Genomic DNA, 25,674 nt, shown 5'->3' on the forward strand with positions numbered 1-25,674 from the left:
TACTCCCAATAATCTGTGCAAAATTATGGTAGCACACTAGATATAAAAAACAGGTTATGGATGCGGGTTAAAGTCACCCATTGAACTTGCACAATGTAAAGTAAATAACAACCAACATGGGGAAGGCTCACAACGAGATTGTCGCACCCTTCACTCCAAAATTCTGGGCCAAGACGACCATTCCCAACCATCCATCTGGAGGTATTTGCCTTCCGAACCAAAAAGGAAACCCAAAACCTTTGGCTGAGCAACCGAACAATGGTTACATTTGACACGGACAATACAACTTTAAATACAAGAACTTTGCTGCTTCTCAGGTTTTTTGACGCAAGAACAAAATTGTATGAGAATACGATCAATACCAGGGAAAAAAAAAACTTGCATAAAAATAACAAATGACATTTATACTCTGAATTTATCGCCGTGTGCACTCTTTGAAATAAAAAATGTCTCTATTAGCACACAGCTGCCTCCAAAAGTTTTTGTACATTTGCATCATCAGCGAGCTCGGCTGCCGTCTGTAAGATGAATAAGCAAACTCAGCTAATGCAACTCTGCAACTTCAAGGAACAACACTAGCGGCCAAGACCTGTAACTTACCTTTCCTTGATAATTCCGAGGGCTAGGTGATGCTCCATAGCTGAGAAGCACCTCAACTACAACTCCATGGTTACCACGAGCTGCATGATGTAGAGGCTGTAAAATTCAAACAAATCATTTGCATGTCCAAAGTGCTCCTGTATATCTCTTCATTTAGATGCATGCAAACTCTCCCTCTCCCCCACTTTGTGTACTTACTGTATCTCCATCAATGTCGGTCGTCTCTAGAAGTCTCTTAACCTTTTGCTCATCCCCTTGTGCAGCTGTTAGCAAGGCCTTCACGATCTCCACATACCCTGAAAAACGTAAGATACTGGTAATTCATCTACATTGACGTAGTTACACAACATGTGTATGTAATAATACCCACTACAAACATGTGAAAGCCCACTGGCATACCTCCAGCACATGCATCATGCAAGGGTATAGCTCCATCCTCGTCCTTCACATCAATTGACGCCCCAGCCTCCAGTAAGATCTGAAATAAAGCAAAACTGAAATCGGACCTATTTCCAGTAGCAATGCTTACTGAATGCATTAAAAGAGAAGGGCCAAATTCAACCAGCCAAAACATCAAATAAAGGTGTCATAAAACTTGTTTGTATCCGAATAAGAGTCTATCTTGCAATGCAGGTGTGTCCTGTGTCAAAGTGCAGCGGAAGGCATGGTGACGAGAGAGAGAGAGAGAGAGAGAGAGAGAGAGAGAGAGAGCTTTTTAACGTCTATGTGAGGCCAAAGTCGGCCTATGAGACAAATCAAGTATACATGTGTGTATGTCCTCCGTCTATCGGAAAAGACAAAATAGTTCAAACTGGTACAGAATAAAAGAAAAGGACTTCTGGTGGATGAGGGGATCTATGGGGATGGGTGGAGCTCTAGTACTAGGGATATGAGCATGTCTATATGCTCAGGGTAGTACGACCATAAGCTCCATCCTCTGCTAATGGGCGGGTGTAAAATGAAGTACATGGGAAGGTCGGGAGCAAGGGCTGCCCTAATGAACACAGCTGTGTGAGCCATCATTTGGGCTCGTCTCTCCTCAACAACTGTGCTCGGGTCCGGATCTCCTCGATTTGTTTGCGTGCACTCGTGGGGCCTGACATCCGTTAGCACGCGGACGTGGCCCAGTTCGTCTCAACCTGCTGAAGGGTTACTCCCCTCTGTGGGTCTAGGAGTGAAAGGGGTGTAGCTCTCTGAAAAAAATTTGTAAGTTGTGACTGTCTCCCCCCCCATGTAACAGACTTGGACACTCCAAGTCAAGAATCAATCGCGACAACACCAAATAACCACTTCAAAACAATTCACAGATCACAATAGATTTGCACCCGCCCGGCGGAGTTCCGTGCCTAGAGATATTGGCCCCAAAGACTTGCGCCCCTTTCGGTATTTCTTTTTGTATTAATCAGTTCAAAGTACAAGAGAGTGGGTCGGGATTCACTCTCAAACTCTGCGTCCAGATGCTCTGAGAAGTGAGGCCCTCACCACTAATTTGAAGGTTACAAGGGATGTCCAAAAGCAGAGCCCCAAAAGCTTCAAATCAAAAGCAACTGCTCTCTCTCTCTCACACAGAGTCAAAACTTGAAAGCAAAAGCATTCTCTCTCTTTCACATTGCGTAGAGAAAAAGCAAGATTTGCGTCGCTCATCATTTTATTTTATTTTAAATTATTATTATTTTTTTTAGCCTCCGCAATTTTCGGAAATTAGGGTTTTTGGCAAAAATTAGGGTTTGCAAGAATTTTAGGGTTTCTGGCAGAAATTAGGGTTTTTGTTGTCCGTAGCCACATCATCACTTTGTGACATACCCCCCTCTTGAAAGCATTGTAATCGACCGCGATTACATCTACAAAACCGACAAAAGCCATAAACCGTCTTAGCAGACACTGACTGTTAGTACCTATGTACTAGGAACACACTCTAGCACATGTACAAAATCGACAGTCACATCACACGACATCACAGGACATCACATGACATTCAACATTCATTCAGATCTTAGACCATGATTTATCGGCAATGTATCTAGCAATCACATCTAGGTCCAATCGGGACCTCATCGATGTCCGATTGACTAACCCCTATTGCAACCATGTCTATTTGAGATCAATCAGACCAAAATGTTGCAATCATTTCGTCTATCAGTTCCTGCACTCAATAGAAGTCAAGAACAGATCAGTATCATTATCAAGAATTCCATTTCATAAAGTCATCCAGCAAAATACTGTCAGCTCTCAGTATCCCTGAAGCTCAAAGAGACATCAATGACTTTAGTATCAAAATCAAGGCATCTGTTGACAAAGGAGCGGAGTAACTCCCCTCTTGAGCATCCCACTGCACCAGATCTTCGGCCAAGCTGAATTTATGGGTTCTATTTGGAGTAGACTATGCTAAACCAAAACATCGAGGTAAAGTTTCACAATCCGAGGAGTATCTGCTAGGTCCTCCTCCTCCATCCACTTCGCATCAAATGCAAGAAAGTTCTTGAACTTAACTAAGAACCGCCTTCAGACTTTACCTTTAGTCTTCGTATCCTTAATGTGCCAAATCTGTTCAGGAACAAGGATCTCGTTTTCTTCCACTTCGGTTTGCTCATCAGGCTCCCCATCATCAGGCACATCACCCTTAACAGGTTTCAAGAGACTCACATGCAATGCATTGTGAATCCTCCAAGTATCTGACAGTTTCAATCGGAAGGAGACATCATTTATCTTTTCAGTTATCTGGAAAGGTCCGTAGTATCGCATACTAAGCTTTAGAAAAAGCCTCTCCTTTCCCTTTTTCTTTCATAGGCGTGCCTTCTCAAAACGTAAGAGCACCCAATCATCCTCCTTCAGTTTCAAGTCGCGACGATGGCGATCCGCTGCCTTTTTCTATCGTTCTTGAGACTTCTGCAAAGTCTCGCGAACCTTGGCAAAAGCCGTATCCAAATCTCGTGAATATTCATCCGCTTCAAATATCTAATCTTTCGTGCTCAGGAAGGATGGAACCTTCGGAGCATTTTCAACAATCTGAAATGGCGTCTTCCCCGTCGAAGAGTGTATCATGTTATTGTAGGCAAATTCCACCAAAGGTATGTTCTTTTCCCACTGAGTCTTCTGATCCGAGATACAAGACTTCAATAAATCTAAAACCACTGAATTGGCAATCTCAGATGTGCCCATCAGTCTGCAAGTGGCGTATCCAAATCTCGTGAATATTCATCCGCTTCAAATATCTAATCTTTCGTGCTCAGGAAGGATGGAACCTTCGGAGCATTTTCAACAATCTGAAATGGCGTCTTCCCCGTCGAAGAGTGTATCATGTTATTGTAGGCAAATTCCACCAAAGGTATGTTCTTTTCCCACTGAGTCTTCTGATCCGAGATACAAGACTTCAATAAATCTAAAACCACTGAATTGGCAATCTCAGATGTGCCCATCAGTCTGCAAGTGGAACGATGACGAGAACTGCAACTGCGTGCCAATGTTCTCCCAAATTGCCTTCCAAAACAAACTCATAAATCTGGGGTCTCTGTCGAAGACAATCGTCTCAGACGTGCCATGTAATCGGAAAATCATCATGATCATTCTTTGTTCTCGGGAGATCAAAAATGAAATCCATTTCAATATTTTCCCAGGGGCGGGTGGATATGGGTAAAGGCTCTAACAATTCCTGTGCCTTATGCTTGTCAAACTTGACCTTCTGGCATACTGCGCACAAACTCTTCCACATCCTTTTTGTGTCTCGGCCAAAAGAAGTATCTCTATACCCCTTCATGGTGGTAGCAATTCCGCGGTGACCCATAAAAGGTGGACAATGGCATTCAATCATAACCTTTTCCCGCAACGGCTGTGTAACGCACAACATAGTCTTTCTCATCAAGTAGCCCTCCTGAGTAAGAGCATGGATAACCACCAAAAGCTCTTTCTCATAAATCTGTGTTGTCATCTCCGGCCTAGAGAACAATCGGCTCTCGTAAGCAATGACATGGCCTTCTTGCATCAAGACCGCACCCAGACTACAACCATAAGCATCACAAAATACTTCAAATGACTTCTGCAAGTCCGGAAAAGTCAAATCTGGTCCTGTAGTCAATTGCTCTTTCAATGTCTGAAAGGCAGTCACCTCTGTGGATCCCCACGAGAAAGGGACTCCTTTCAGTATCAAGACTATGCAAAGGGGAAGCAACCTCTGCAAACTTTCGAATGAACCGTCTGTAGTACGAACACAGTCCCAAGAAGCTTTCAACTTCATGGACATTCTTCAAATCGGGCCAATCACGGATAGTGTCTATCTTGGCCGGATCCATTTGCACTCATGTTGCTGAGACAAAGTGTCCCAAAAAAAATGTATCTCTGAAGCATATGATCTCTGTGTTCTGCTTCATTCTTGGAGAAACCAATGATATCATCAAAGAAAGTGCCAACACATAGCCTGTACTCTCGAAAAATCCCGTCCATCATCCGGTTAAATGTCACAGGAGCATTGGTTAAGCCAAAAGGCATCACCAAAAAACTCAAATAATCCAAAAGTCGTCGGAAAGGCTGTCTTGTAGACGTCTCCCGGCGCGATTCAGATTTGATGATATCCACCCTTCAAGTCAATCCTGCTAAAGCACGACGATCCCTGTAACCTGTCAAGTATATCATCGATCCTAGGAATCGGAAATCTGTTCTTGATGGTGATTTTGTTGAGAGCGCTATAATCAATGCACATTCTCCAAGATCCGTCTTTCTTCAAATCCAACAACAGTGGAGAGCAATACGGTGAAGTATTATGTTGGACAAGACCCTTTTTCTAGAGGTCTTTCACTGGGTTCATAATCTTTTCATTCTGTACTCGGCTCACACGGTAAGGTGGCCGGTTCGGTGGCGTACTTCCAGGTATCAGATCAATGGTTTGATCTTCAAGCCCTCTAAAAAGCAATTGGCATGAGTGTGGAGAAAAATCTTGGCGTTCTTTTGATCAGGTCAAAACATATTCAACCTTTATCCATCGTTCAGTTCTCCCCCAAAAGAGTGAGTAAGAAACCGAAGTTCATCAAGTACAATCTCTAGGCCCTTCATTTATCAAAGTCGCTTTCTCGGCCCGATAGTCAACCACGGCGTAGTTCTTGTGGTACCAAGGGATCCTGAGTAGAACGTCACTCGCGTGCACCCCTGTCATTGCAAACGGAGTTTGCCAATGCTCGATGTAATGGAGGCATCCCATCCGGGTGCCAGTCGAACTACCTCCGCCTGTGGCGTCAGTCTGTCATGCGTAATTCCAAATCGAGCTGCCAATTCCAAGTGAAAAGAAGTTGGCCTTGGCTCCTTCAAAAGAGCTTCCTGATCCTTCACTTTGCCCCAAAAGCGGCAAAATTTGTACTTTCATTCATTAGATTCGGTGCAGGTCCCACGCCATGTGGTACCAGTTCTGCTTTTCTATCTACCTTTTCTGCCACGTTCCTCAACTGCTCTCGAACTCTCAAGCCTGTCGTTGTCTTTATCATTCTGTTCTTTCTGTGTCTTTTTAGGGCACTTCGCAGAGATATGTCCCTGTTCCCGCATCCAAAGCACTTCCCCTCTTTGATGAAGCGAGCTCTCTCCTCAGGAGTAAGCTTGGGTCGTGCATCCTTTTTCTCTGGGTTGCTCTTTTTCTTTCTACTTTCATTCCCAGAAGTCTGTTCGGCTCGTTGTGTCATGGCCTCATCTGTGGGGTAGGTCAGACTACCAGAGTGAATGGCAAAGCCCAGCTTCGCATGACTCATCAACTCCTTAATAGAAGCTGACTTCTGTTGCAAGCAGTGATCTGGGATCTCTGTAGGAAGACCCAAGGTGAACCGCTCAATCTGTTCTTGAATGAAGAGGCGGGTAGAAAAGAGCTCCAGAATCTTTCACAATAAGCATTGATTGTATGTTTCTTGGTCATCCGAAGATGGTTCCAAGTAGCTCATATATCTCGTTCATATTCTTGCGTCAACCAAGAAGAAATAAAAAGCTTTTTAACCTTCAACCATTTAACTGGCGCAGTCTTGTTTAAAAGAAGCGTGGACCACCAAGTACGAGCATTCCCCTTAAGGTAAGAGGTAGCTCTTCGAATCTTGGAGTGCTCTGAATAGCGTCCTCCCGCGAAAGCGATGTCAAACTGCTGTATAAAAGACAAAGCCCTCGAAGCATCTGAGTATCCTAAAAAAGTATCAAACTTGATCGGGTGGCCACCTTCCTTAAACTCTCGGACTTTCTTGCTTTTATCTTCGAGAAAGTCATACTGGTTGGCTTTGTAAAAATTCTTCTTATTCGCATAGAAGTTTCCATCATCAGAATCTGAGCTGTCTGTAGACGAGTCCTCAGTAGAACTGTCAGGCTCTGGGCGAGATTTAGCCTTCTTTGCCTTTTTCTTGCCCTTTCCGAAGCATTGTTTCTTGCTTCGCTTTTTACCTTTTCTGTCTTCTTCGCTCGAATCTGAAGAGCTAGAAGAACTGTCAGAAGTACTCCTTCAAATCGAACACGCTTCTTCTGTTTCTTTGCCTTATCAAAAGTTGACTGACGACCCAAATATCCCCGGAAGTCAGTGCTTTTCTTCTCCTTTTTGCCGTGCTTTTTGGCTTTCTTTTGCGCGTCAAAAAGCTGAGCAATCCGTGCATCAACCACCTCTTCTAATTCTTTCTCTGATTATTTCTTGTGAGCAGAAGGTTTCTTGAGAGTGGGTGTAGTGGTTTTCTGCCATCGCTCATATACTTTGCAAATTTTGGATCCTTCGCACAATTGAGCATCATCTTCGTTACATCGTTGATCAACTGGCGACGCTCCATCTCTCGCCGCTCCGCCTGAGTAGGCCAAGGCGGGCCATACTCTCTGCATGAATCTTCGTTGTGATCCATGTCCGCATCTCCAAATGCAGAGGGAGTCGTCTGATCCTTGCGTGAAGCCATAGGTGCCGCGGAAAAAAAATTGGGGATCGGATTTCCTGTAGAAGAGAAATCGGTCGTGCTCTGATACCACTGTAACAGACTTGGACACTCCAAGTCAAGAATCGATCGCGACAGCACCAAATAACCACTTCAAAACAATTCACAGATCACAATAGATTTGCACTGGCCCGGCGGAGTTCCGTGCCTAGAGATATTGACCCCAAAGACTGGCGTCCCTTTCGGAATTTCTTTTTGTATTAATCAGTTCAAAGTACAAGAGAGTGGGTCGGGATTCACTCTCAGACTCTGCATCCAGATGCTCTGAGAAGTGAAACCCTCACCACTAATTTAAAGGTTACAAGGGATGCCCAAAAGCAGAGCCCCAAAAGCTTCAAATCAAAAGCAATTGCTCTCTCTCTCTCACACAGAGTCAAAACTTGAAAGCAAAAGCATTCTCTCTCTCTTTCTCATTGCATAGAGAAAAAGCAAGATTTGCATCGCTCATCTTTTTTTTCTTTTTTTTTTAGCCTCCGCGATTTCCGAAAATTAGGGTTTTTGGCAAAAATTAGGGTTTGCAGGAATTTTAGGGTTTTTGCTCTCCGTAGCCACATCATCACTTTGTGACACCCCACCTGGGTCTCTCTAGGTGGCTGCAGAAATGCATCCCTGTGTCTATGTATCTCTGGCAAGTAGCACCCCAGTTGTCTCTAATCTCGAGAGTGCACGATCTCTCGAAGGGTAGGCTGACCTCTGAATAGTGGCTCATATCGGCCTCTAATGTCAGCATAAGCTCTGCATCTGCAAACAAAATGCTCCTCACTCTCAACTTCCTCTCTGCATACTCGACAGACTCTCTCCTCCCTCGGAATGTCATGAGCTCGCCTCACCTTGATCTCTAGTCTGTGTGATGACACTCTGAGCTGCCCAATCGCCACCCGTGAGTTGTGTGGCATGTAGAACCCGTCCTCCAGTATGGTAAGAAAATGATCTCTGTAGTGTGACATCTTCCATTGGTGGGAAGATGTGATCCGAGTCTGTCTGATATAGAGCTGCCAGAGATCCTGTCGAATCACTATGTTTCTCTCACTACGTGAGAGATGAAGCTAGGGGAGTCGGGGTCATACTGGAAAGGTGGCAAACTCTCAAGAGTGGATAAGCCTTGCGGGGCAATCTACTAACAAGAGAATACAAAGCTCTACACAATACAATGTAAGAAATGCCTGCCCCCCCTCTAATATAGTAAGTAATAAAAATGCCCGACCCACATCTCAATAACCCATGTTAGATAAATGGGAATATGAAGGTCGAAATCATACAAGTAGGGCACCCAAAAGGAGGACACAAGGGGCACACCAGACAAAATCTGGGAAAAGTCCCCCATGATGCCTAGACTCTAGAAAAGCCTCAAAAGGCCACGCGCAACCACAAAGAAGCCCTCACTCACAAGATCTAGACGAAAAACCCAAGAGATAACCTCCAAAACTCTTAACACCCCTCTCAGGGCTTGGGTACACAACAAGACCAAGAATCTAGGAGTTAAAGTGACAAAGGTATCAAGCACACCTCTCTACAGAATATCGCAGGCCCAAGATAGACAATCCTCTCCTCCAATGGCAACAAGTGCTAGCAACCGCCATCAGAGTCCGCCAGACTCTAGAAACCTGTGTCATGCATACTCCTACCCCAATACACCATGCCCACATCAATAGCTATGGTTATAGAAAAAATCAAAGGTCCGCCATGCCTCCTCTAGGAACTAGTTGAGACATCCTACTCCATTGTCTAGCTCACAATGCTAGAAGGTAACATACATGTCCCGTACCAGAGTATCACAAAGACGTACAACCTTTGACTCGTGTACCACACCGTCCTCCAAAGATTGAATAGGTCATCTACGCTTTGCCAAGAAAGTAGGAGTCACCACCTAATCCTGGTCCTCAGAAAGAAAGAAAGCTAACGAGTTCTATGCACCTACAAGTCTTTGTGTCTCTGATGAAGATGAAGGAAGGTGAATGAAATTGGCCTGTGGGGCGGTAGGCTTTGGCTTTCACCCGAAATTCTTTACTTTACTTTAGACAGATAGATAGATAGAGAGAGAGAGAGAGAGAGAGTACTTTGTAAAGGTAATCTGCAACGGGAATTAACACTTAAAGCACCCACACGGCTCGGAAGCTAGAATGCTCCAAAAGACGCCAACAACCTGTAGGCCCCAAAATTGGCGCCCCTTCCGGTATTTCTTTATACTTTAAGAGGGTAAGTTACAAGAAGAGCCCTGGAAATTCTTTCCCTGTATCCAGCTAGATATCATCTGTTCTGGCAAAATTTCCGTAGCATAACACCCTCAAAACTTGCCCGAAACCAATTCCCCTACTGGAACTCACTTCCACTGACATAAACCGTCTGATTTCTGCCCAAAAACAGTGAATTCAGCACGCTGTATTTACTGGTTTTTGCCCTGTTTTCAGCCCTAAACAGTCCCTGAACTGTCCTCTAACAGTGGGGCACTGTCCCCAATGGTTCTGGCATTCGTATGGCTGAAAAACAGTCCAAATTCAGCGTATAACCAGCACTGAAAACGCACCTGCACAGTGAGGTTATCACCCTCACCGGTGCCTGCTTCTGGAGTAGCAGTTAGCTACTCTTGTTCATGCTCAGAGAGGCTCTTGCCTCAGCAAAAACGCTTGTAACCACACAGCTGTACATAAGTCAAATGAAGAGTCCTCTTGTGGGGCATCACATTACTGCACGTGGGGAAGAGAGAGAGCAGTGTGAGGTGTGCAGGACATGACTTCTTGCACCACACTCTACATGAGAGGGAAAGCTTGCAGTCAATAGCTCTTAACCTGTGACAAAATCTCTCAAATGAGCTCCATCAGCTTAATTTTCAGCGCTATCTTCTTCTGCAAGAGGAACGTGCACCAAAATGTGCCACTTGGCACGTTTACAAGCAATTTCCCGTTTCGGGGTTGCCACTTAAAAATCTCCCAACCGGTTCCTAGTTGACTTTGCAGCAGAGTTCTAAAATGTTCCCCTTGTCATTCCGGAGATAATGACGCGAACAGATTTCGTGGGCCAAAATAGCAGTTCCCTAAATTTTAGGGGATGCTTCCGTTGGACTCCCACTGATCATCTGACCTTCTATCCCCATTGGGACCGCATCCAAAAATGCAATGTGGCCTGACTGTTGGGTACTTTCCCTTGGTGACTCCACCTTGGCACTATGTCTTTATTGAGTTCACTTCCTAGTATCCACCAACTTGCTAAGTGCGACGGGAGGACCCACATGATCTTAAACTGAGCCTAGACATCCATTTACTATACGAGTTCTAGTGACAACCAAATTCCCATCTGCGGGTGAAACTACCGTTCACATTGGCCATATAATGTCCGACCATTTGCAACTTCAAAAAGAGGGTCTCAAAAATAAAACAAAAATCATTGGAAAGAAACCAACAACTAAAATTAGTAGTTGCCACGTCCTCGTGACATAGTTAACAGTTGCCACGTCCTCGTGACATACCCCCCATGCTCACACAAAGGTATCCACATCCCTCCTCAAGGTAGGCCAATACTAGAATGTCACTACCGCTTTAATTGTCGCATCAATACCACGATGCCCTGCATACAGTGGGACGTGACTCTCTTCCATGACCTTATGTCGCAATGGCCTAGTGACACAAAGTCTGCCATGCATCATCATAAAATCATCTTTGAGGAGGTACTGCTCATGATGTCGCCCCTCTTGCAACTGTTCAAATATCCTTGCAAAATTTTCATCAGTAGCATACTGTTCCTTCATGTCATCCAGCTCATGATGATAGGGAATTGACACAGCTCAAATTTGTGGCTTCCTTGATAACGCATCAGCCACAACATTCTTCTTGCCTTCCACATGCATAATCTGGAAGTGGAACATGGAAAGAATGTTTGCCCATCGCATATGTTTTTCGGATAGCTTTGACTGTGTCAAGAAGTATCGCAAGGTCTGATGGTCTTTTTGGACAACAAAATCAGTACCTAAAAGGTAGTGCTTCCAACTAGAAAGCGCATGAATCACGGCCAAGAGCTCTTTCTCATAGACTTGCATAGTCTTCTCTGGCCCATGCAAAATTTGGCTTTCATAAGCTACTACCCATCCATCTTGCATTAGCACTGCTCCGATGCTACTACCACACGCGTCACACTGGACCACAAATGACTCCTGAGATCTAGCAAAACAATTACTGGATCTAAAGTCAACTTTTCCTTTAAGGAATTAAAAGCTGAAATCTCTTTTTGGGTCCATCTGAAAGTGACCTCTTTTTTTTGCAAACCGTGAAGAGGTGATGCTATCTCTGCAAAATTCCTGATAAACCTTCTATATTAGGAACACAATCCCAAGAAGCTTTCGACATCGTGCACAATCTTCAAGTCTGGCCATGTTTTAATAGCTTTGACTTTTGCAAGATCTATTCTGACACCATCCTTTGACACTATGTGGCCAAGAAAGTGGATCTCTTCCAAGAAGAATTCACTTTTCTTGGGATTGACAAGTAACATGTGATGACTGCGAAGCTCTTCGAACACAATGGTCAAGTGACGCCTATGCTCCTCTTCATTCTTCAAATAGACTATCATGTCATCGAAGAATGTCCCAACAAACTGTTGATGGGAGCGGAAAATCCGGTCCATCATTCCGTTGAACGTGGCAGAAGCATTTGTTAGACCAAACGGCATCACTAGAAACTCATAGAGACCAAATGTCGTTCTGAACGTAGTCTTGTGCACATCCTCTGGACTTATACGAATCTGATGATACCCACTCTTAAGGTCTATCCTGCTGAAAATTGCAGCACTCTCTAAACGATTGAGAATATCATCAATCCTTGGAATAGGAAACCTATTCTTGATGGTATTCTTATTCAACGCACGGTAATCAATACACATGCGCCATGAGCCTTGTTTGTACTAGGAGCATTGGGGAGCAAAGAGATGAAGAACTAAGTTGAATCAGCCCCTTCTCTAATAACTCCTTAACCAGGCCCATAATCTCTTTCTGCTGCCCCGCACTAACCCTGTAGGGTGGTCTATTTGGTGGGCACACCCTGGCACCAAATTTATCCGATGGTCCTCGGGTCTCTCTGGCGGCAATTACGACGGTAATGAATCAAAAAAACAGTCACTAAACTCTCACAAAAATGCTGACCTTTCTTTATCTAACACAGATAAATTTGACTGACAATAATCTAAGACATCACGTGCAAAAATCAAGTACACAAAAAGATGATTCTTTATAATAGAAGTGATAGCCGAAGCAAATACAATAGGGACAGACTCCCCTTTGAGCTTTACATCCAAAACATGAGTTTTCCCCCTATGCTGAAGGGTGATCGTCTTGCCGAAGGCATCCAACACGCCATGTACTCTGAACATCCACAGAATTCCAAGTATCGCATTGCACCCTTCCAATGGCATGATATAAAATTCTTATATGACTGAATATGCAGACACAGCTTTCCAATAATGGGAGTAACACACTCTGAGTTGCCAGGACATGCCAACCCTGCCTCTGCCGTGTACTCCATCTCTTCAGCTCTGATACCTAGCTTCATAGCTAACTCTGGTGAGATAAAGTTTGCTTTGGCACCTAGATCAAGGAAGATAAGTGCCATTTGATCTCTAACTTTACCCCATGCTCTGTATAACTCGCTGGCACCTGTATTGGGCCTGTCACCCACCATATCTGGCACCAAACCTGCTCTGGGTTTAGGCTTCTTGCCTTTCTGATCCTCTTTATCATCTGAACAAGGTGTTGTTTGTCTGCTTGGTAGCACTCTAGCTGCCAAGCCCTGGTTTGTTTGAAGTGTTGATTCCAATCCCAAGTTTATTCGTGAAGTTTGAAACTGGCCTGTGGGGTGGTAAGCTTTGGCTTTCACCCGAAATTCTTTACTTTAGACACACACAGAGTACTTTGCAAAGGGTAACCTGTAACAGGGATTAATACCTAAGTACACACACGGCTCGGAAGCTAGAATGCTCCGAGCAGACGCCGACAACCTGTAGGCCCCAAAATTGGCGCTCCTTTCGGTATTTCTTTATTCTTTAACAGAGGGAATAAAACCTGTGATCTCCTACAAGCTGCCCAGCACAATCTAGGCTAAGAAACACCTGTTCTAGCCCGATTTCGACAACATAACTATACTAGGACGCTTCACAGTCAGTATCCCCACGCAATAGGTGACTTTCCCGACGCATATGGACACTTTGCAAAACCTGGCGAGAATCTGCAGCACACTGAATTCTCTGTTTTCTGCCCTGAAAATGTGCCAGTTCACCTGCACAGCGGTCCCATCGCGTCCCAGAACCTCCTGGGGGTATTAGGGTCCGTTTAGGGCCAAAACCCTAAACCTGCAAAAATACACAGCAGTAATTCCTTGTTTTGGGCTCCGTTTCTTGTGCCGGTCGCATCTGTAGCAAGACCTCGAGCTCCCGCACCTGTAGGGCTACTTGCCCTTTAAATCGGACAAGATTTCTGGCGTGAAACCTCTCCGAATTCACCTATACCTTCAGGGGATTAGCCGCTAGCTAATCCAGTACCTGTGCAAGAGGCTCTTGCCTCGGCAATCGCGCATGACCCACATAACTGTACATTGGTCAAATGAAAAGCCCACTAGGGGGGCATAACATACTGCTCGTAGGGGAGAGAGAGGGCAGTGCGTAGCGTGCACGGCATCACTCCTGGCACCGCACTGTACATAAGAGGGAAAGGAAGCACTCCAAGGTGGAATCCGTACGTACGTACCTAACGATTCCGTACGGTACGATACAGTACGGCATTTTTATTTTTATTTTGTTTTGTTTTGTGGGGTGTTTTTTTTTTTTTTTTTTTGGGCGTTTTCTCCACGGACCACTCGCGCTAGGGGCGCTTTCAGATTGGGATAATAGGGTGAAGGGGAGAGAGCCTTAGACTTTTTTAATCGACCAGGATTACAAAAGACTCTCTTCTGAAAGGTTTGTGAACTTAAATTTAGTGTTATTTTCTTTTTTTACAAATGGTACGTACCTATCACATACCTAAAGGTTGGTTCAGTATGGAATTACGTTCCATACGTACCTAAACCGTACCGTACACTACGTACCTTTCCACCTTGAAGCACTCCATAGCTCTTAACCTGTGACAGAAGCAGAAAAATGAGCCTTCCTTCTCGAAGTTCAGCGCCAACTCTTCCTTGCATTGGAAAGTGCACAAAAATGTGACACTTGGCGCATTTACAAGCATTTTCGGGTTCGCCGCTTAAAAATATCCCAATTGATCGCCCAGTTGACTTCGCAGCAGAGTTGTAAAATGTTCTCCTGGAAATGCGTGGCTCGTGACGCGAACACATTTCACAGCCCAAAATAGCAGTTCCTTAAATTTTAGGAGATGCTTCCGTTGGGCTCCCACTGGTCTTCTGACCATCTATCCTCATTGGGACCGCATCCAAAAGTGCAATGTGGCCCAACTGTCGGGTACTTTCTGTTGGCAGTCACACCTTGACTTTAGCTAAGCCTTTATTGAGTTCACTTCCTAGTATCCACCAACTTGCTAAGTGCGACGGGGGGACCTATATGATCTTGCTCTGATCCTAGACATCCTCTTACCATACGAATTCCATTGCCGACCACTACCCATCTGCGGGTGAAACTACCGTTCACATTGGCCATGCAATGTCTGACCGTTTGCTACTTCAAGAAGAGGGTCTCAAAAATAAAACAAAACCCCTTGGAAAGAAACCAACAACTAAAGTTAGCAGTTGCCACGTCCTCGTGACATAGTTAACAGTTGCCACGTCCCCGTGACAAGTTCCTCTGTGTTATATAGTTTTTCAAGTAAAGAATCAGGTGAAAGCTAACGTTTAGCGCCTTGCGGGCCGGTTTCATGTTCCGTAGCCAGGACAGAATCACTTTTTCCTTGAAGAGCGAGCCTTGGTTGATTTGCAGAAAAGACAGAGAGCACAGGAACTTGGAATTACACTATGGCTGACAGGACAAACGACGCCAGGGAAGAGAGTTCCTCTTCACAAGATAGACAAGCTATTCCTCCAGTGTTCAAGGTTGGCGAGAATTCACGGCCACCCCTATCTGTACCTTTTGTTGATTTGACTGCTCCACAAGGTAAAGGGTATATGGGCAACTAGACGAGGATGCGTTCAAGACACAATTGGTTGCTGCTATGAATGTGTTCTCTCGGTTGGTGCAGAATCCTAGAAGCGCCGCCAGTGTCACAGCACACAAGGCAACCGTCTCATGCAATAGAGCCTGTTGAGGCTCAAGCCCAAGTCCCTTGTGCGTCTGAGTAGGCAGGGAGCACTCACATGTTGCACTCACGTGAAGCTCCAAGACAAGTTCCTTTTGTCCACGAACAAGTGGTTAGGACGCCTATTCCACACGCTTTACCAGTTCAACCAACCACCTTTCAAAGTACGCATGTTGCTTTAAATGGACAGGGAATCGATTTCCAGGCTATGCAACAGGTTTTTCCACCACTCACGGTACGTCCTGGGTATTTCGGGGGTGGATGGGTGTTTTAGAGCATGGCTGGTTATGCGCCTGGAAACCAGCAATATATGGTAGGAACAATGTTTGGGGGTATGCAAGGCATGATGCCAAACCCCGTGTATGGAAATATTGGCATGTAGCAAGGGTTTCAGTGCAATCCGGGCTAGTTTGGGGTGCCACAGGGCAATTTTGGCATGGCTGGTTTTTCGACCAACAGACACATATGGCACCATGACACAAAATGTCAATGGCCAAGCGGCCCCGATGATCCCTATTACAATGCCCATGTTGCAGACAATTCCCTATGACAATTTGGGAGCACTGGAAAAGCCAAAAGCATACAAAGAAGATGGAGCAATTGTAAAGTTTGATACTTTTAGCCGCTTTGAGGATAAGGCAAAGGCTCTTACTTTCCTCCAACAATTTGATACAACCTATGCAGGGGGGGATTCTACACAGGCCTCCAAGGTTAGGAAAGTTGCCATTTTCTTAAAAGGCAATGCGCTTACATGGTGGACGACACTGTCGATGCAAGGACAGGCACCCACCACATGGGTATACTTCAAGCACATGTTTGCATCTGCGTGGTTGTTAAATGAATTTGAGGCCGATGTCATGACGGATTGGCACCAACTCACTACGGCTACTTGCAAGAGCCAACTGGAGTATAATCAGAAGTTTTGTAAAGCGTCGCTCTTAGTTACCTCCTACAAGTTTGTGCCACTGACAAAGCAGATTCAGAATATTGTTGTGGGCTGCCTAAAGGGCTTCGAGATTACTATACAAAGAACAGAGTGGCTACCCTCACTCAGCTTATGGAAGTTGCCAACATTGGTCTTGCCTCGTTGAAGGGAGAGGACAGTGGGTTTCAAGGGAATGTGAAAGGGGTCAGCAAAAGAAAAATTCAGCAAAGAAGCCCGTTATCGAAGTGACTCCTGAAATGTCCCAGTGTCACGTGACACACCTAACCCTATGTGCACGTGGACAAGCTACTTCATGACAAGGGTTCAGTTCAGTTCAGTCACTCTAGAATAGGAAGTGTTCTGGCACTTTTGTGAGTCTGTTCGCAGACCGTGCATATCCAAACACTTAGAATAGATGCATATCCTCTGGTTGCACACAGCATGATCATCAGATTTCCATCAAAACCCATCAGGAGCATTTTTACAGTGCATAGACCTATTTTCCCTATTTTAGCCATTTTTCACTTATTTATTAAGTGACTTTTGTTGAGAAACTAGGTAGGCCAAATTCCCTAAGTTAATATATAAGAAAACCTAGCGCTAGCACTTTCTGGCAGAAGAGGCACTAGGAACTTCGCGTTCAACAAGCACCTTCTCAACAGGACCCCCCAAGATGCCCTAGCGTTATTGGATCAAGACCAGCCCTGGCGTTTTTGTATGGCAGATCAGCCCCGACTACAACGAGACAGTAGGAACCTTAGCGTTTTTGTAACAGAAAACAGTTTTCAGCCCTAGCGTTTTGGTTTGCAGATCAGCCCATAGCGTTTTGCAGATTCATCGCGACAGGACATCAAGAAGCACCAGCGTTTTCAGTTGTCAACAATCAGTTTCCGCAGAACAAGTCCCGACCTCGCAAATCTCACCTTCCCACAACAGATCCTCGCCGCACGGTCAGATCCATTGAAGCTTGCACTTTCAGCCCGGAAAATTCAGATTTCAGCATCTGCGTTTTCAACGCATCGTCGTCATCGACATAGAGTCAGAATTCAACAGATAAAGATTTGCAGATTTCAGCCCTTAGCGTTTTCAAATTTCAACCAGTCTCGTCGTCGTCCTCATCGTCGTCGACATCGCCGGCAAGTCCAAAGCATTGTAGAGATTTGTGCAATCAATAGTAGACCGCTCTCGCCATAGAGAGTGGGGCCTTCGGAGGAGGGTTTGACAACAATCTGGTGTCGTATTCTTCTCTCTCTATCTCTCAGTCTCAGCACCTTCATTCACAATGTTTATCCACTTTGTTTGTGTCCACTACACTCTTTCACTAAAGGAACGGAAGGCTCTCCCTTCCGTAAGTAAAAGGAACCCTTGAGCACAGTTCGTAGCACTCATTTTGAGCAAAGTTCAACATTCACTTTCGCTGCACCTTACACCCAGGGGTTAGAGGACTCAGTCGAAACGTCTGGAGCACAAGCTAAAGAACAGAAAAAAAAGCCTTTTGTGCGCAAGACGTTCAAGGAAAAGAAAGTTCTAATGGCTGAGAACAAATGTTTCATATGCGAGCACCCTTGTACTTTGCTACAAATTGATATAAAGAACAAGATCAGCTGATTCGGATGATAAAGAGGACCAGAAAGGCAAGAAGACAAAAGCCACGGTAGGTCTAGTGCGAGATATGGTGGGTGATAGGCCAAGTTCACATGCCAGTGAGCTATGCAGAGCGTGGAGTAAAGTCAGAGACCAGACAACACTTATCTTCTTTGATCCACGTGCTAAAGCAAATTTTCTCACCAGAGTTGGCCATCAAGCTGGGCATTAAAGCTGAAGAGATGGGGTACACAACAGAGGCAAGGTTGGCATGTCCTGGCCACTCACAGTGTATTCCGCCTATCATTGGAAAGCTGCGTCTGCATATTCATTCATAAGTGGACACAAAGGAATTTTACCTCATGCCACTGGAAGGGTGCAATGCGCTGTTGGGAATCCCGTGGATGTTCTGAATACATGGAGTGCTGGATGTCTTCAACAAAAAGATCACCCTTCAGCATAGGGGTAAAACTGACATCCTTGATGTACAGCTTAAAGGGGAGTTTGTCCCTATTGTATCTGCTTCGGCTATCACTTTTGTAATTAAGAATCATCTTTCTGCGTACTTGATTTTTGCACGTGATGTTTCAGATAATTGTCAGTCAAATTTATCTATGTTAGATAAAGAAAGGTCATCATTTTTACGAGAGTTTAGTGACTGTTTTTTTTTATTCATTACCGTCTCAATTACCGCCGGAGAGGCCTGAGGATCATGCGATAGATTTGGTGCCAGGATGTAGCCCACCAAATAGGCCTCCCTACAGGGTTAGTGTGGCTCAGCAGAAAGAGATTACAGGCCAAGTAGAGGAGTTGTTAGAGAAAGGGCTAATTCAACCTAGTTCTTCACCCTTTTGCTCCTCAGTGCTTCTAGTGCAGAAGAAGGATGGCTCTTGGCGCATGTGTATTTGCTATTGATTACCATGCGTTGAATAAGAAAACCATAGAGAATAAGTTTCCTATCCCAAGGATTGATGATATTCTTGACCGACTAGAGGGTGCTACAATTTTCATAAGGATAGACCTTAAGAGTGGGTACCATCAAATTCGTATCAGGCCAAAGGATGTGCACAAGACTGCGTTTAGGACGACATTTGATCTGTTTGAGTTCTTAGTGATGCCGTTCGGTCTTACAAATGCTCCAGCTACGTTTAATAGGGATGATGGATCAGATTTTCCACCCACATCAAAAGTTTGTTGGCACATTCTTTGATGACATGATAGTCTACTCAAAGAATGAAGAGGAGCATAGGCGTCACTTGACCATTGTCTTGGAAGAGCTACGCAGTCACAAGTTGTTTGTTAATCCTAAGAAAAGTGAGTTTTTCCGGGAAGAGATTCACTTTCTTGGCCATATAGTGTCAAAGGATGGTATCTGAATGGATCTTGCCAAGGTTGAAGCAATTAGGACATGGCCAAATTTGAAGATTGTGGATGATGTCCGTAGCTTCTTGGGCTTATGCTCTTACTACAGAAGGTTTATCAAGAACTTTGCCAAGATTACTTCACCCCTACATGCTTTGCAAAAGAAAGAGGTCACGTTCAAGTGGACACAAAAAGAGATTTCAGCTTTTAACTTCTTAAAGGAAAAGATGACTTCGGATCCAGTAATTGTCTTACCAAACCTTAGGAAGTCATTTGTGGTCCAGTGTGATGCGTGTGGCAATAGAATTGGGACAGTGTTCGTGCAAGATGGTCGGGTAGTAGCTTACGAGAGCAGAATCTTGCAAGGGCCAGAAAAGACGATGCAAATCTATGAGAAAGAGCTACTGGCCGTGGCCATTGCGACATAAGGTTATGGTAGAAAGCAGTGTTCCACAGTATGCAAGGCATCGTGGTATAGATGCGACAGTGAAAGCAGTCAAGACATTCTTTTATTGGCCTACTCTGAGGAGAGATGTGGATGCCTTTGTGCAAGCATGCGTGATTTGCCAAAAGGTCAAGTTTCACAGGCAAGAGGCACCGGGGTTGTTACAACCACTGCCTATTCCAGATAAGCCATGGGAAAGCATTGCTATGGATTTTATCTTTGATCTTCCAAGAACACCGACAAGAAATGATGGTATATGGACCATTATTTGTAGGTTCAACAAGCAGGCCCATTTTTATTCCTGTCAGGAAGAAGATGAAATCTAACCAGATGGCACGGTTATTTATGTACAATGTGTTCAAGTACCATGGTATAACACAGTCTATTGTCAGTGATCATAATCCTCATATGACGAGCCTATTTTGGAGAGGCTTGTTTGAAAACATGGACACCACGCTCAAGTTTTCATCCTCATATCATCCACAAATTGATGGGCAGTCAGAAGAGGCTAATTCCACTATCTTAAATCTACTGAAATGTCATGTGTCAGATAATAAGAGCAAGTGGGAACAGTATCTACCTATGCTTGAGTATATGTACAACAGTACGGTGCATTCGTCAACAAGCAAGGCACCTTTTGAGGTTGTTGAGGGTGGCAAAAAGGTTCCTCTCATTTTGCACACAAAGGACAAAATTTTTAAGGCAGATCGATATGTAGAGAACATGGATGAAATATATAGCAAGATCAAGCTTGTCTTGGAGAAGACTCAGGCAAAGCATCGATATGTAGAGAACATGGATGAAATGTATAGCAAGATCAAGCTTGCCTTGAAGAAGACTCAGGCAAAGCAGAAAAGGGTTGCTAACTGACACCGTCGTAAATTGTTGTTTTCACCTAGTGATTGGGTACTTCTACCGTTTGAAAAGGCAAGATTAAAGAAGATGAAGGGCAAGGAAAGGTTGTTTCCGAAGGTCAGCATGCATTACTATGGGCCTTTTCAAGTACTTGAGAAGATCGGCGATGTTGCTTATAGGCTGAAATTGCCCGACACTTGGAAGATTCATAATGCGTCTCACGTGAGTCTTCTAAGATCCTTTGTGGGTAACGTGCCAGAAGATATACCAGATGAAGATCAGTCAGAAGTTGAGGAACTTGATGAGATCTTGGTACCTGAGCAGATTTTGGCACATAAGGAAAGAAAAGTTAAGGGACGGATTGCAAGACGCTATTTGGTGAAGTTGAAGAACTATTCACCTATGGATGCAAAGTGGATGGAAGAGTGAACTTTTGGAGTCACCAAATGTATTGCACCTTTACCTTGTGGCCTTTGGGTTACAGCCTACCCATGCGGCATGTCCCACAACCCAACGTGTTCGAAGGAGGGGTCATGATGGAGCTAGCACAACAAATGTACATATGGATTCAATGCAATAGAAGTGGACACTGTTCTACAAATGCTAAAGGTATTATGCTCACTTCTATCATAGATGAAATGACAAATATATGAAGGTCTCATTAAGTCACTTGTATCTATGTTTCATGACCTTTCCTGCAGATACATGCAATGATAAAAGGGTGCTGATCACACTAAATCATCTATGGTATGTATATTTGGAATGCAATTGAGGGCGTTTGGGATTCAAGAGGGGGGTATGTCACGAGGCTATGGCAACCACTAACCTTATTTGTTGGTTTCTTTCCCTTGATTTTTATTTAATTTTTAGGACCCTCTTCTTGAAGTCACAAATGGTCGGACATTGGCCAGTGTGAAACGACCGACGACCAACAGTTTCACCCGCAGTCAGAAAGGGCAAGTCGCCACGAGATGGTCGGGCCAGTCGACACTGGAATCCAAGCAATAAAAGGGTGTCTAGGCTCAATTCAAAGTCATTTAGGCCCCTCGCTACACTTATAAGTTGGTGAATACTAGGAAATTAACCCAATAGAGGCATAAGGGAGACATGGCGGCTCCAGACAAAATTGCCACTCTCATCCCAACTCGGGGCGCCCATTTTGAGAGAGGAGGCTGATTTTTGTGGATTAAGTGACTCCAACGTGGGTGTGAGTAGTGGGTGCAGGTAATTGCAGCTTTAATGGAAAGCTTGCCTTCTAGCTTGCTCTATGTAGCGCGATGATTTGCTCTCGTGCATCTGTCTCCCCCCTTTGCACATATGGTAATGCCCCACTAGTTGGGCTTCTCCGATGACCATGTGGCATGTACAGTTTTGGGGGTTTTATGCACGTTTGCCAAGGCTAATCCCCTACATGTATGCATAGTTCCATCACAAAGGATTGTGAAAATAGAGAGTTTTCTCGCGTGGGGAATTGTCCCATTGCGTGTAGGAGCACCTGAGGCAAGCATAGACGTGCTCGCTCCACCCAAAACGATTCAAAACAGAAAACTACAGCCTGCTGTGTTTTTCTACAGGTTTAGGGTTTCGTACCTAAACTGCAGGACATCGGCGGGCGAGACTTAGGAAAGCCTTGGGATGCTTAAACAGGGCTTTGGGCACCTAACAGTGATAAAAACAGGGGATTACAGCACGCTGAAATTGACCTGCAGCTCACTGGAAAGCTTCCAAATCACAAGGGAAAGTGTCCTTGACATGTACTTTCGACCTCCATAGGTTTTTGCATCGTTATGCTTGCGAAATTGGGTCAAAAACCTGCAATTACAGCCATGGACAGGTTTGGACAGCTTGGTGAGAATTAGGTGAAAGTGTTCAAATCGTATATTCGCAATAAGAATAAAGAAACAACGAAAGACACGCTAGTCTTTGGGGCGTACAAGGTGTCGTCTGCTTGGTAGCACTCTAGCTGCCAGGCTGTGGTTTGTTTGGTTTGTTTGGAGTGTTAATTCCAGTCACAAGTTTATTTGTGAAGTTCCTCTGTGTCATAAAGTTCGAGTAAAGTTTTTCAAGTAAACAATCGGGTGAAAGCTAAAGTTTACCGCCCTCCGAGCCGGTTTTACTGTGCTTGTAGTTTTCTCATGTCTGGATTTTCCACCCATGTATAGCTCGAGGTTTTGACTTGGTTCCATGGCCATATAGGCTCCTAGCGTTTTTGCTCGCCAACTCTGGCATTTCTCTGATCAAGCCCAGTGTTTTTGTTGGGTAGCAGCAATGGCAATGTGTGGAGACCCTCTTATAGTATAGTTGCCAGTTTCCTCCTCATGCAGTGGCAGAGTTTCTCGTCCAAGATCCAGATCCAAATCAGATGTCGCAAGGGGGAGATACGCCGGATCAATGCTCCCAAAGCATGTTAGAGGTGATGACCATGTGGAGACCGTGTCAGTGGTCTTGTGTGCAGGAGCAAATGGCAACAAAAATCACAGTTGTGTGTACCTTGGGTCTATCCATTGAGGAACGTCAAAGCTATGGCAAACCACCCTTAATCACTTGTTTGAGCAATTTGTTATCAGCATGGAGAGCCTTTCCCATCTCTCTCTCTCTCTCTCTCTCTCTCTCTCTCTCTCTCTCTCTCTCTCTCTCTCTCTCTCTCTCTCTCTCTCTGATGTCCTGTCTCTTGATCTCTCCACAATTGCCTTGTTCATGCATATGGCATTTCAAGTGTTCTCCTGTCAAAGGATCTTATCGAAGTTGAGCCAGATCGGAGTCATGGTGTCCACTGGACTGAAGGCCACTTCTTGTCTTCATTGCATCTTCCACTGCCTATTCTGACAGTGGCATGGTAAATTTTTAGCATAAGCTTTAATTGCAGATTTAAAGTGAACTTTTCTCGAGAGTTTTTGCAGGTCACACTTGTAAATGGTAGATGCTTTAAAGTAGCTTTGAATCCACTGGGCCTATAAATTGATGGCCATGGCATTAACTGTAACTCTAACTATGTGAGTGGTCTCACTAAACAATGGTAACACACTTGTTGACCAATGTAATAACAAAATCCTTTGTGTTGTCTCAGAAATTCAAGCTTGACATACTTTCCCTGCAATTTCCGTTGTTTTGAGTCTATGTCAATGAATATCCCGATGGCACATGGTGCCAACTAGTCACTGCAATAATGAGGCCACCAAAACACCAGCAAAAAGGGTGATTGCAGGCTAAACACCAAAAAGAGGAGGGACTGCTCCTTGCAAAGCTCTTTGCAAGATGATGGAACAGACACTCACATACAGATATACACGTCAAGCAACATAAAATACATTTTCGGTACATCGATCTAATGGCGGTTTTTGCCGAAGTGATTCGAGCATTTGACACATCAACCCAATGTTATTTTGTGTCAACAAAGTGGTTAAGTTCGTTCCTCTGAGTGCCTAAGTCCATTGATGGATCAATAGAATGTTGGTTTCTGCCAATGTTTACATCGTCATGTTGGTTTGTACCACCCGTGCATTGCCCCATAGTAATTCCGGCACATATAATCTGTTCCTCAAACAATAAGACACAATTAAACATGGAAGACACTCTTAGTGCACTGTAGATAATCACTTGGATTCCATGGCTTTCACTACCTCGCCACATTGCAGAATAATAGCAGCATGGATAGCTCATCAAAGCATGGAGATGGCACCACAAGCGCCAATGATCCTCCCCTATACCATCTTCTCTTCCTTCTCTTCCACCACCGCCTCCGCCTCCTCCCCCTCCCCCTCCCCCAACCCATCCTATGGACCATATAATTCAAGCTAGTAAGGTCTTTAAACATTATTACACCCAATATAGTCTGAAAAAGCTCGAGTTCATCTATAAAGGAAACTGAAAACATTGCAGACACGTGATGTTCGTGCATAACCCAATAAAACCATCAGCTTCAGAAATTTACAATGGCTCTTGGTATGCAAACCTGAACACAGTGGGTATGACCATAGAGGCATGCTAAATGTAGGGCAGTGTCACCATCTTCAGCAGCATCATTCACACTCACGCTTAGCTGACCTACAGAAAAATTTAATATCAGCTCTCCAGTCAACCGTGTACACGTTACTGACATATGCCACAGAGAGTGTGTAGGGAGTGGGTCGGTGAGGTCCCGTGTGCACGCATGCGGCCTCTTTTTTTCCTTTAGCCAAAGAAGTGTTTTCAATGGGGGAGAGAGAGAGAGAGTCACCTAGAGCTTGAGAGAGCTCATGAGCGTTGCCAAGCTCTGCTGCCGTAAGCAGGTTGTTGAGATCGGAAGGGCGATTAAAAGTCTGTTCTTCCTCAAAATCATCGTCCTCCTCCTCTATTGAAACTGGCACCGCCATAGGTACGCTCGGGTTTGCGTCAAGGTTTATGCTGCCCTGATCTGTTCGTAATAATAGAGTTCAGTGACCAAATTAGGTGTGTTTCCACATAATTGGGCAGCTTCAAATGGGATCTCTTTGGCCGGGGGGGGAGGGGGGGGTGGCCATTTGATGAATTCGGAGCAAACATTAAATTAAAGTCGGGTAGGCTACGCCCCACAACTTGAAACCTCGACCTCCTCACAATGAGCCATGTGCTCTGGCCACTACTCCTGCATGCTATCATGGAATTATACGGGAAAATAGTATGTTATATTGTAAATGTTGACGGATTTGTAAATATGGGCCAAATTTGTCAATTCAGGCCACCTTCGGGCGACCAAATCCAATGGCCCATGATTGAGATGGCCCCCATTCTTTCACCATTG

General features: G+C 44.6%; 1 protein-coding gene across 1 annotated transcript; it reads right to left on the reverse strand.

Annotated features, from left to right (window-relative positions):
• On the reverse strand, positions 1–25,324 carry LOC147430864 (Ankyrin repeat family protein). The gene is made up of 6 exons (XM_086494463.1): positions 25,132–25,324; positions 24,868–24,959; positions 1,000–1,078; positions 799–896; positions 601–696; positions 1–518 (listed from the first exon to the last, which is right to left on the reverse strand). The coding sequence occupies exons 1-6, from the start codon at positions 25,265–25,267 to the stop codon at positions 456–458; spliced, it is 564 nt and encodes a 187-aa protein (XP_086350589.1). The 5' UTR covers positions 25,268–25,324; the 3' UTR covers positions 1–455.
• Positions 25,325–25,674: the final 350 nt, after the last annotated feature.

Source organism: Adiantum capillus-veneris, chromosome 21 (assembly GCF_014529385.1).
Source record: "Adiantum capillus-veneris isolate H3 chromosome 21, ASM1452938v2, whole genome shotgun sequence".
Lineage (NCBI taxonomy): Eukaryota > Viridiplantae > Streptophyta > Polypodiopsida > Polypodiales > Pteridaceae > Adiantum > Adiantum capillus-veneris.

Coding starts and splice junctions, on each gene's coding strand:
- LOC147430864 (XM_086494463.1), bottom strand. CDS start 25,267: ATGGCGGTGCCAGTTTCAATAGAGGAGGAGGACGATGATTTTGAGGAA. Junction 1,079..24,867: donor GTCATACCCACTGTGTTCAG/GTTTGCATACCA, acceptor GCTTTATTTCAG/ATCTTACTGGAGGCTGGGGC. Junction 519..600: donor CTCGGAATTATCAAGGAAAG/GTAAGTTACAGG, acceptor TTCATCTTACAG/ACGGCAGCCGAGCTCGCTGA.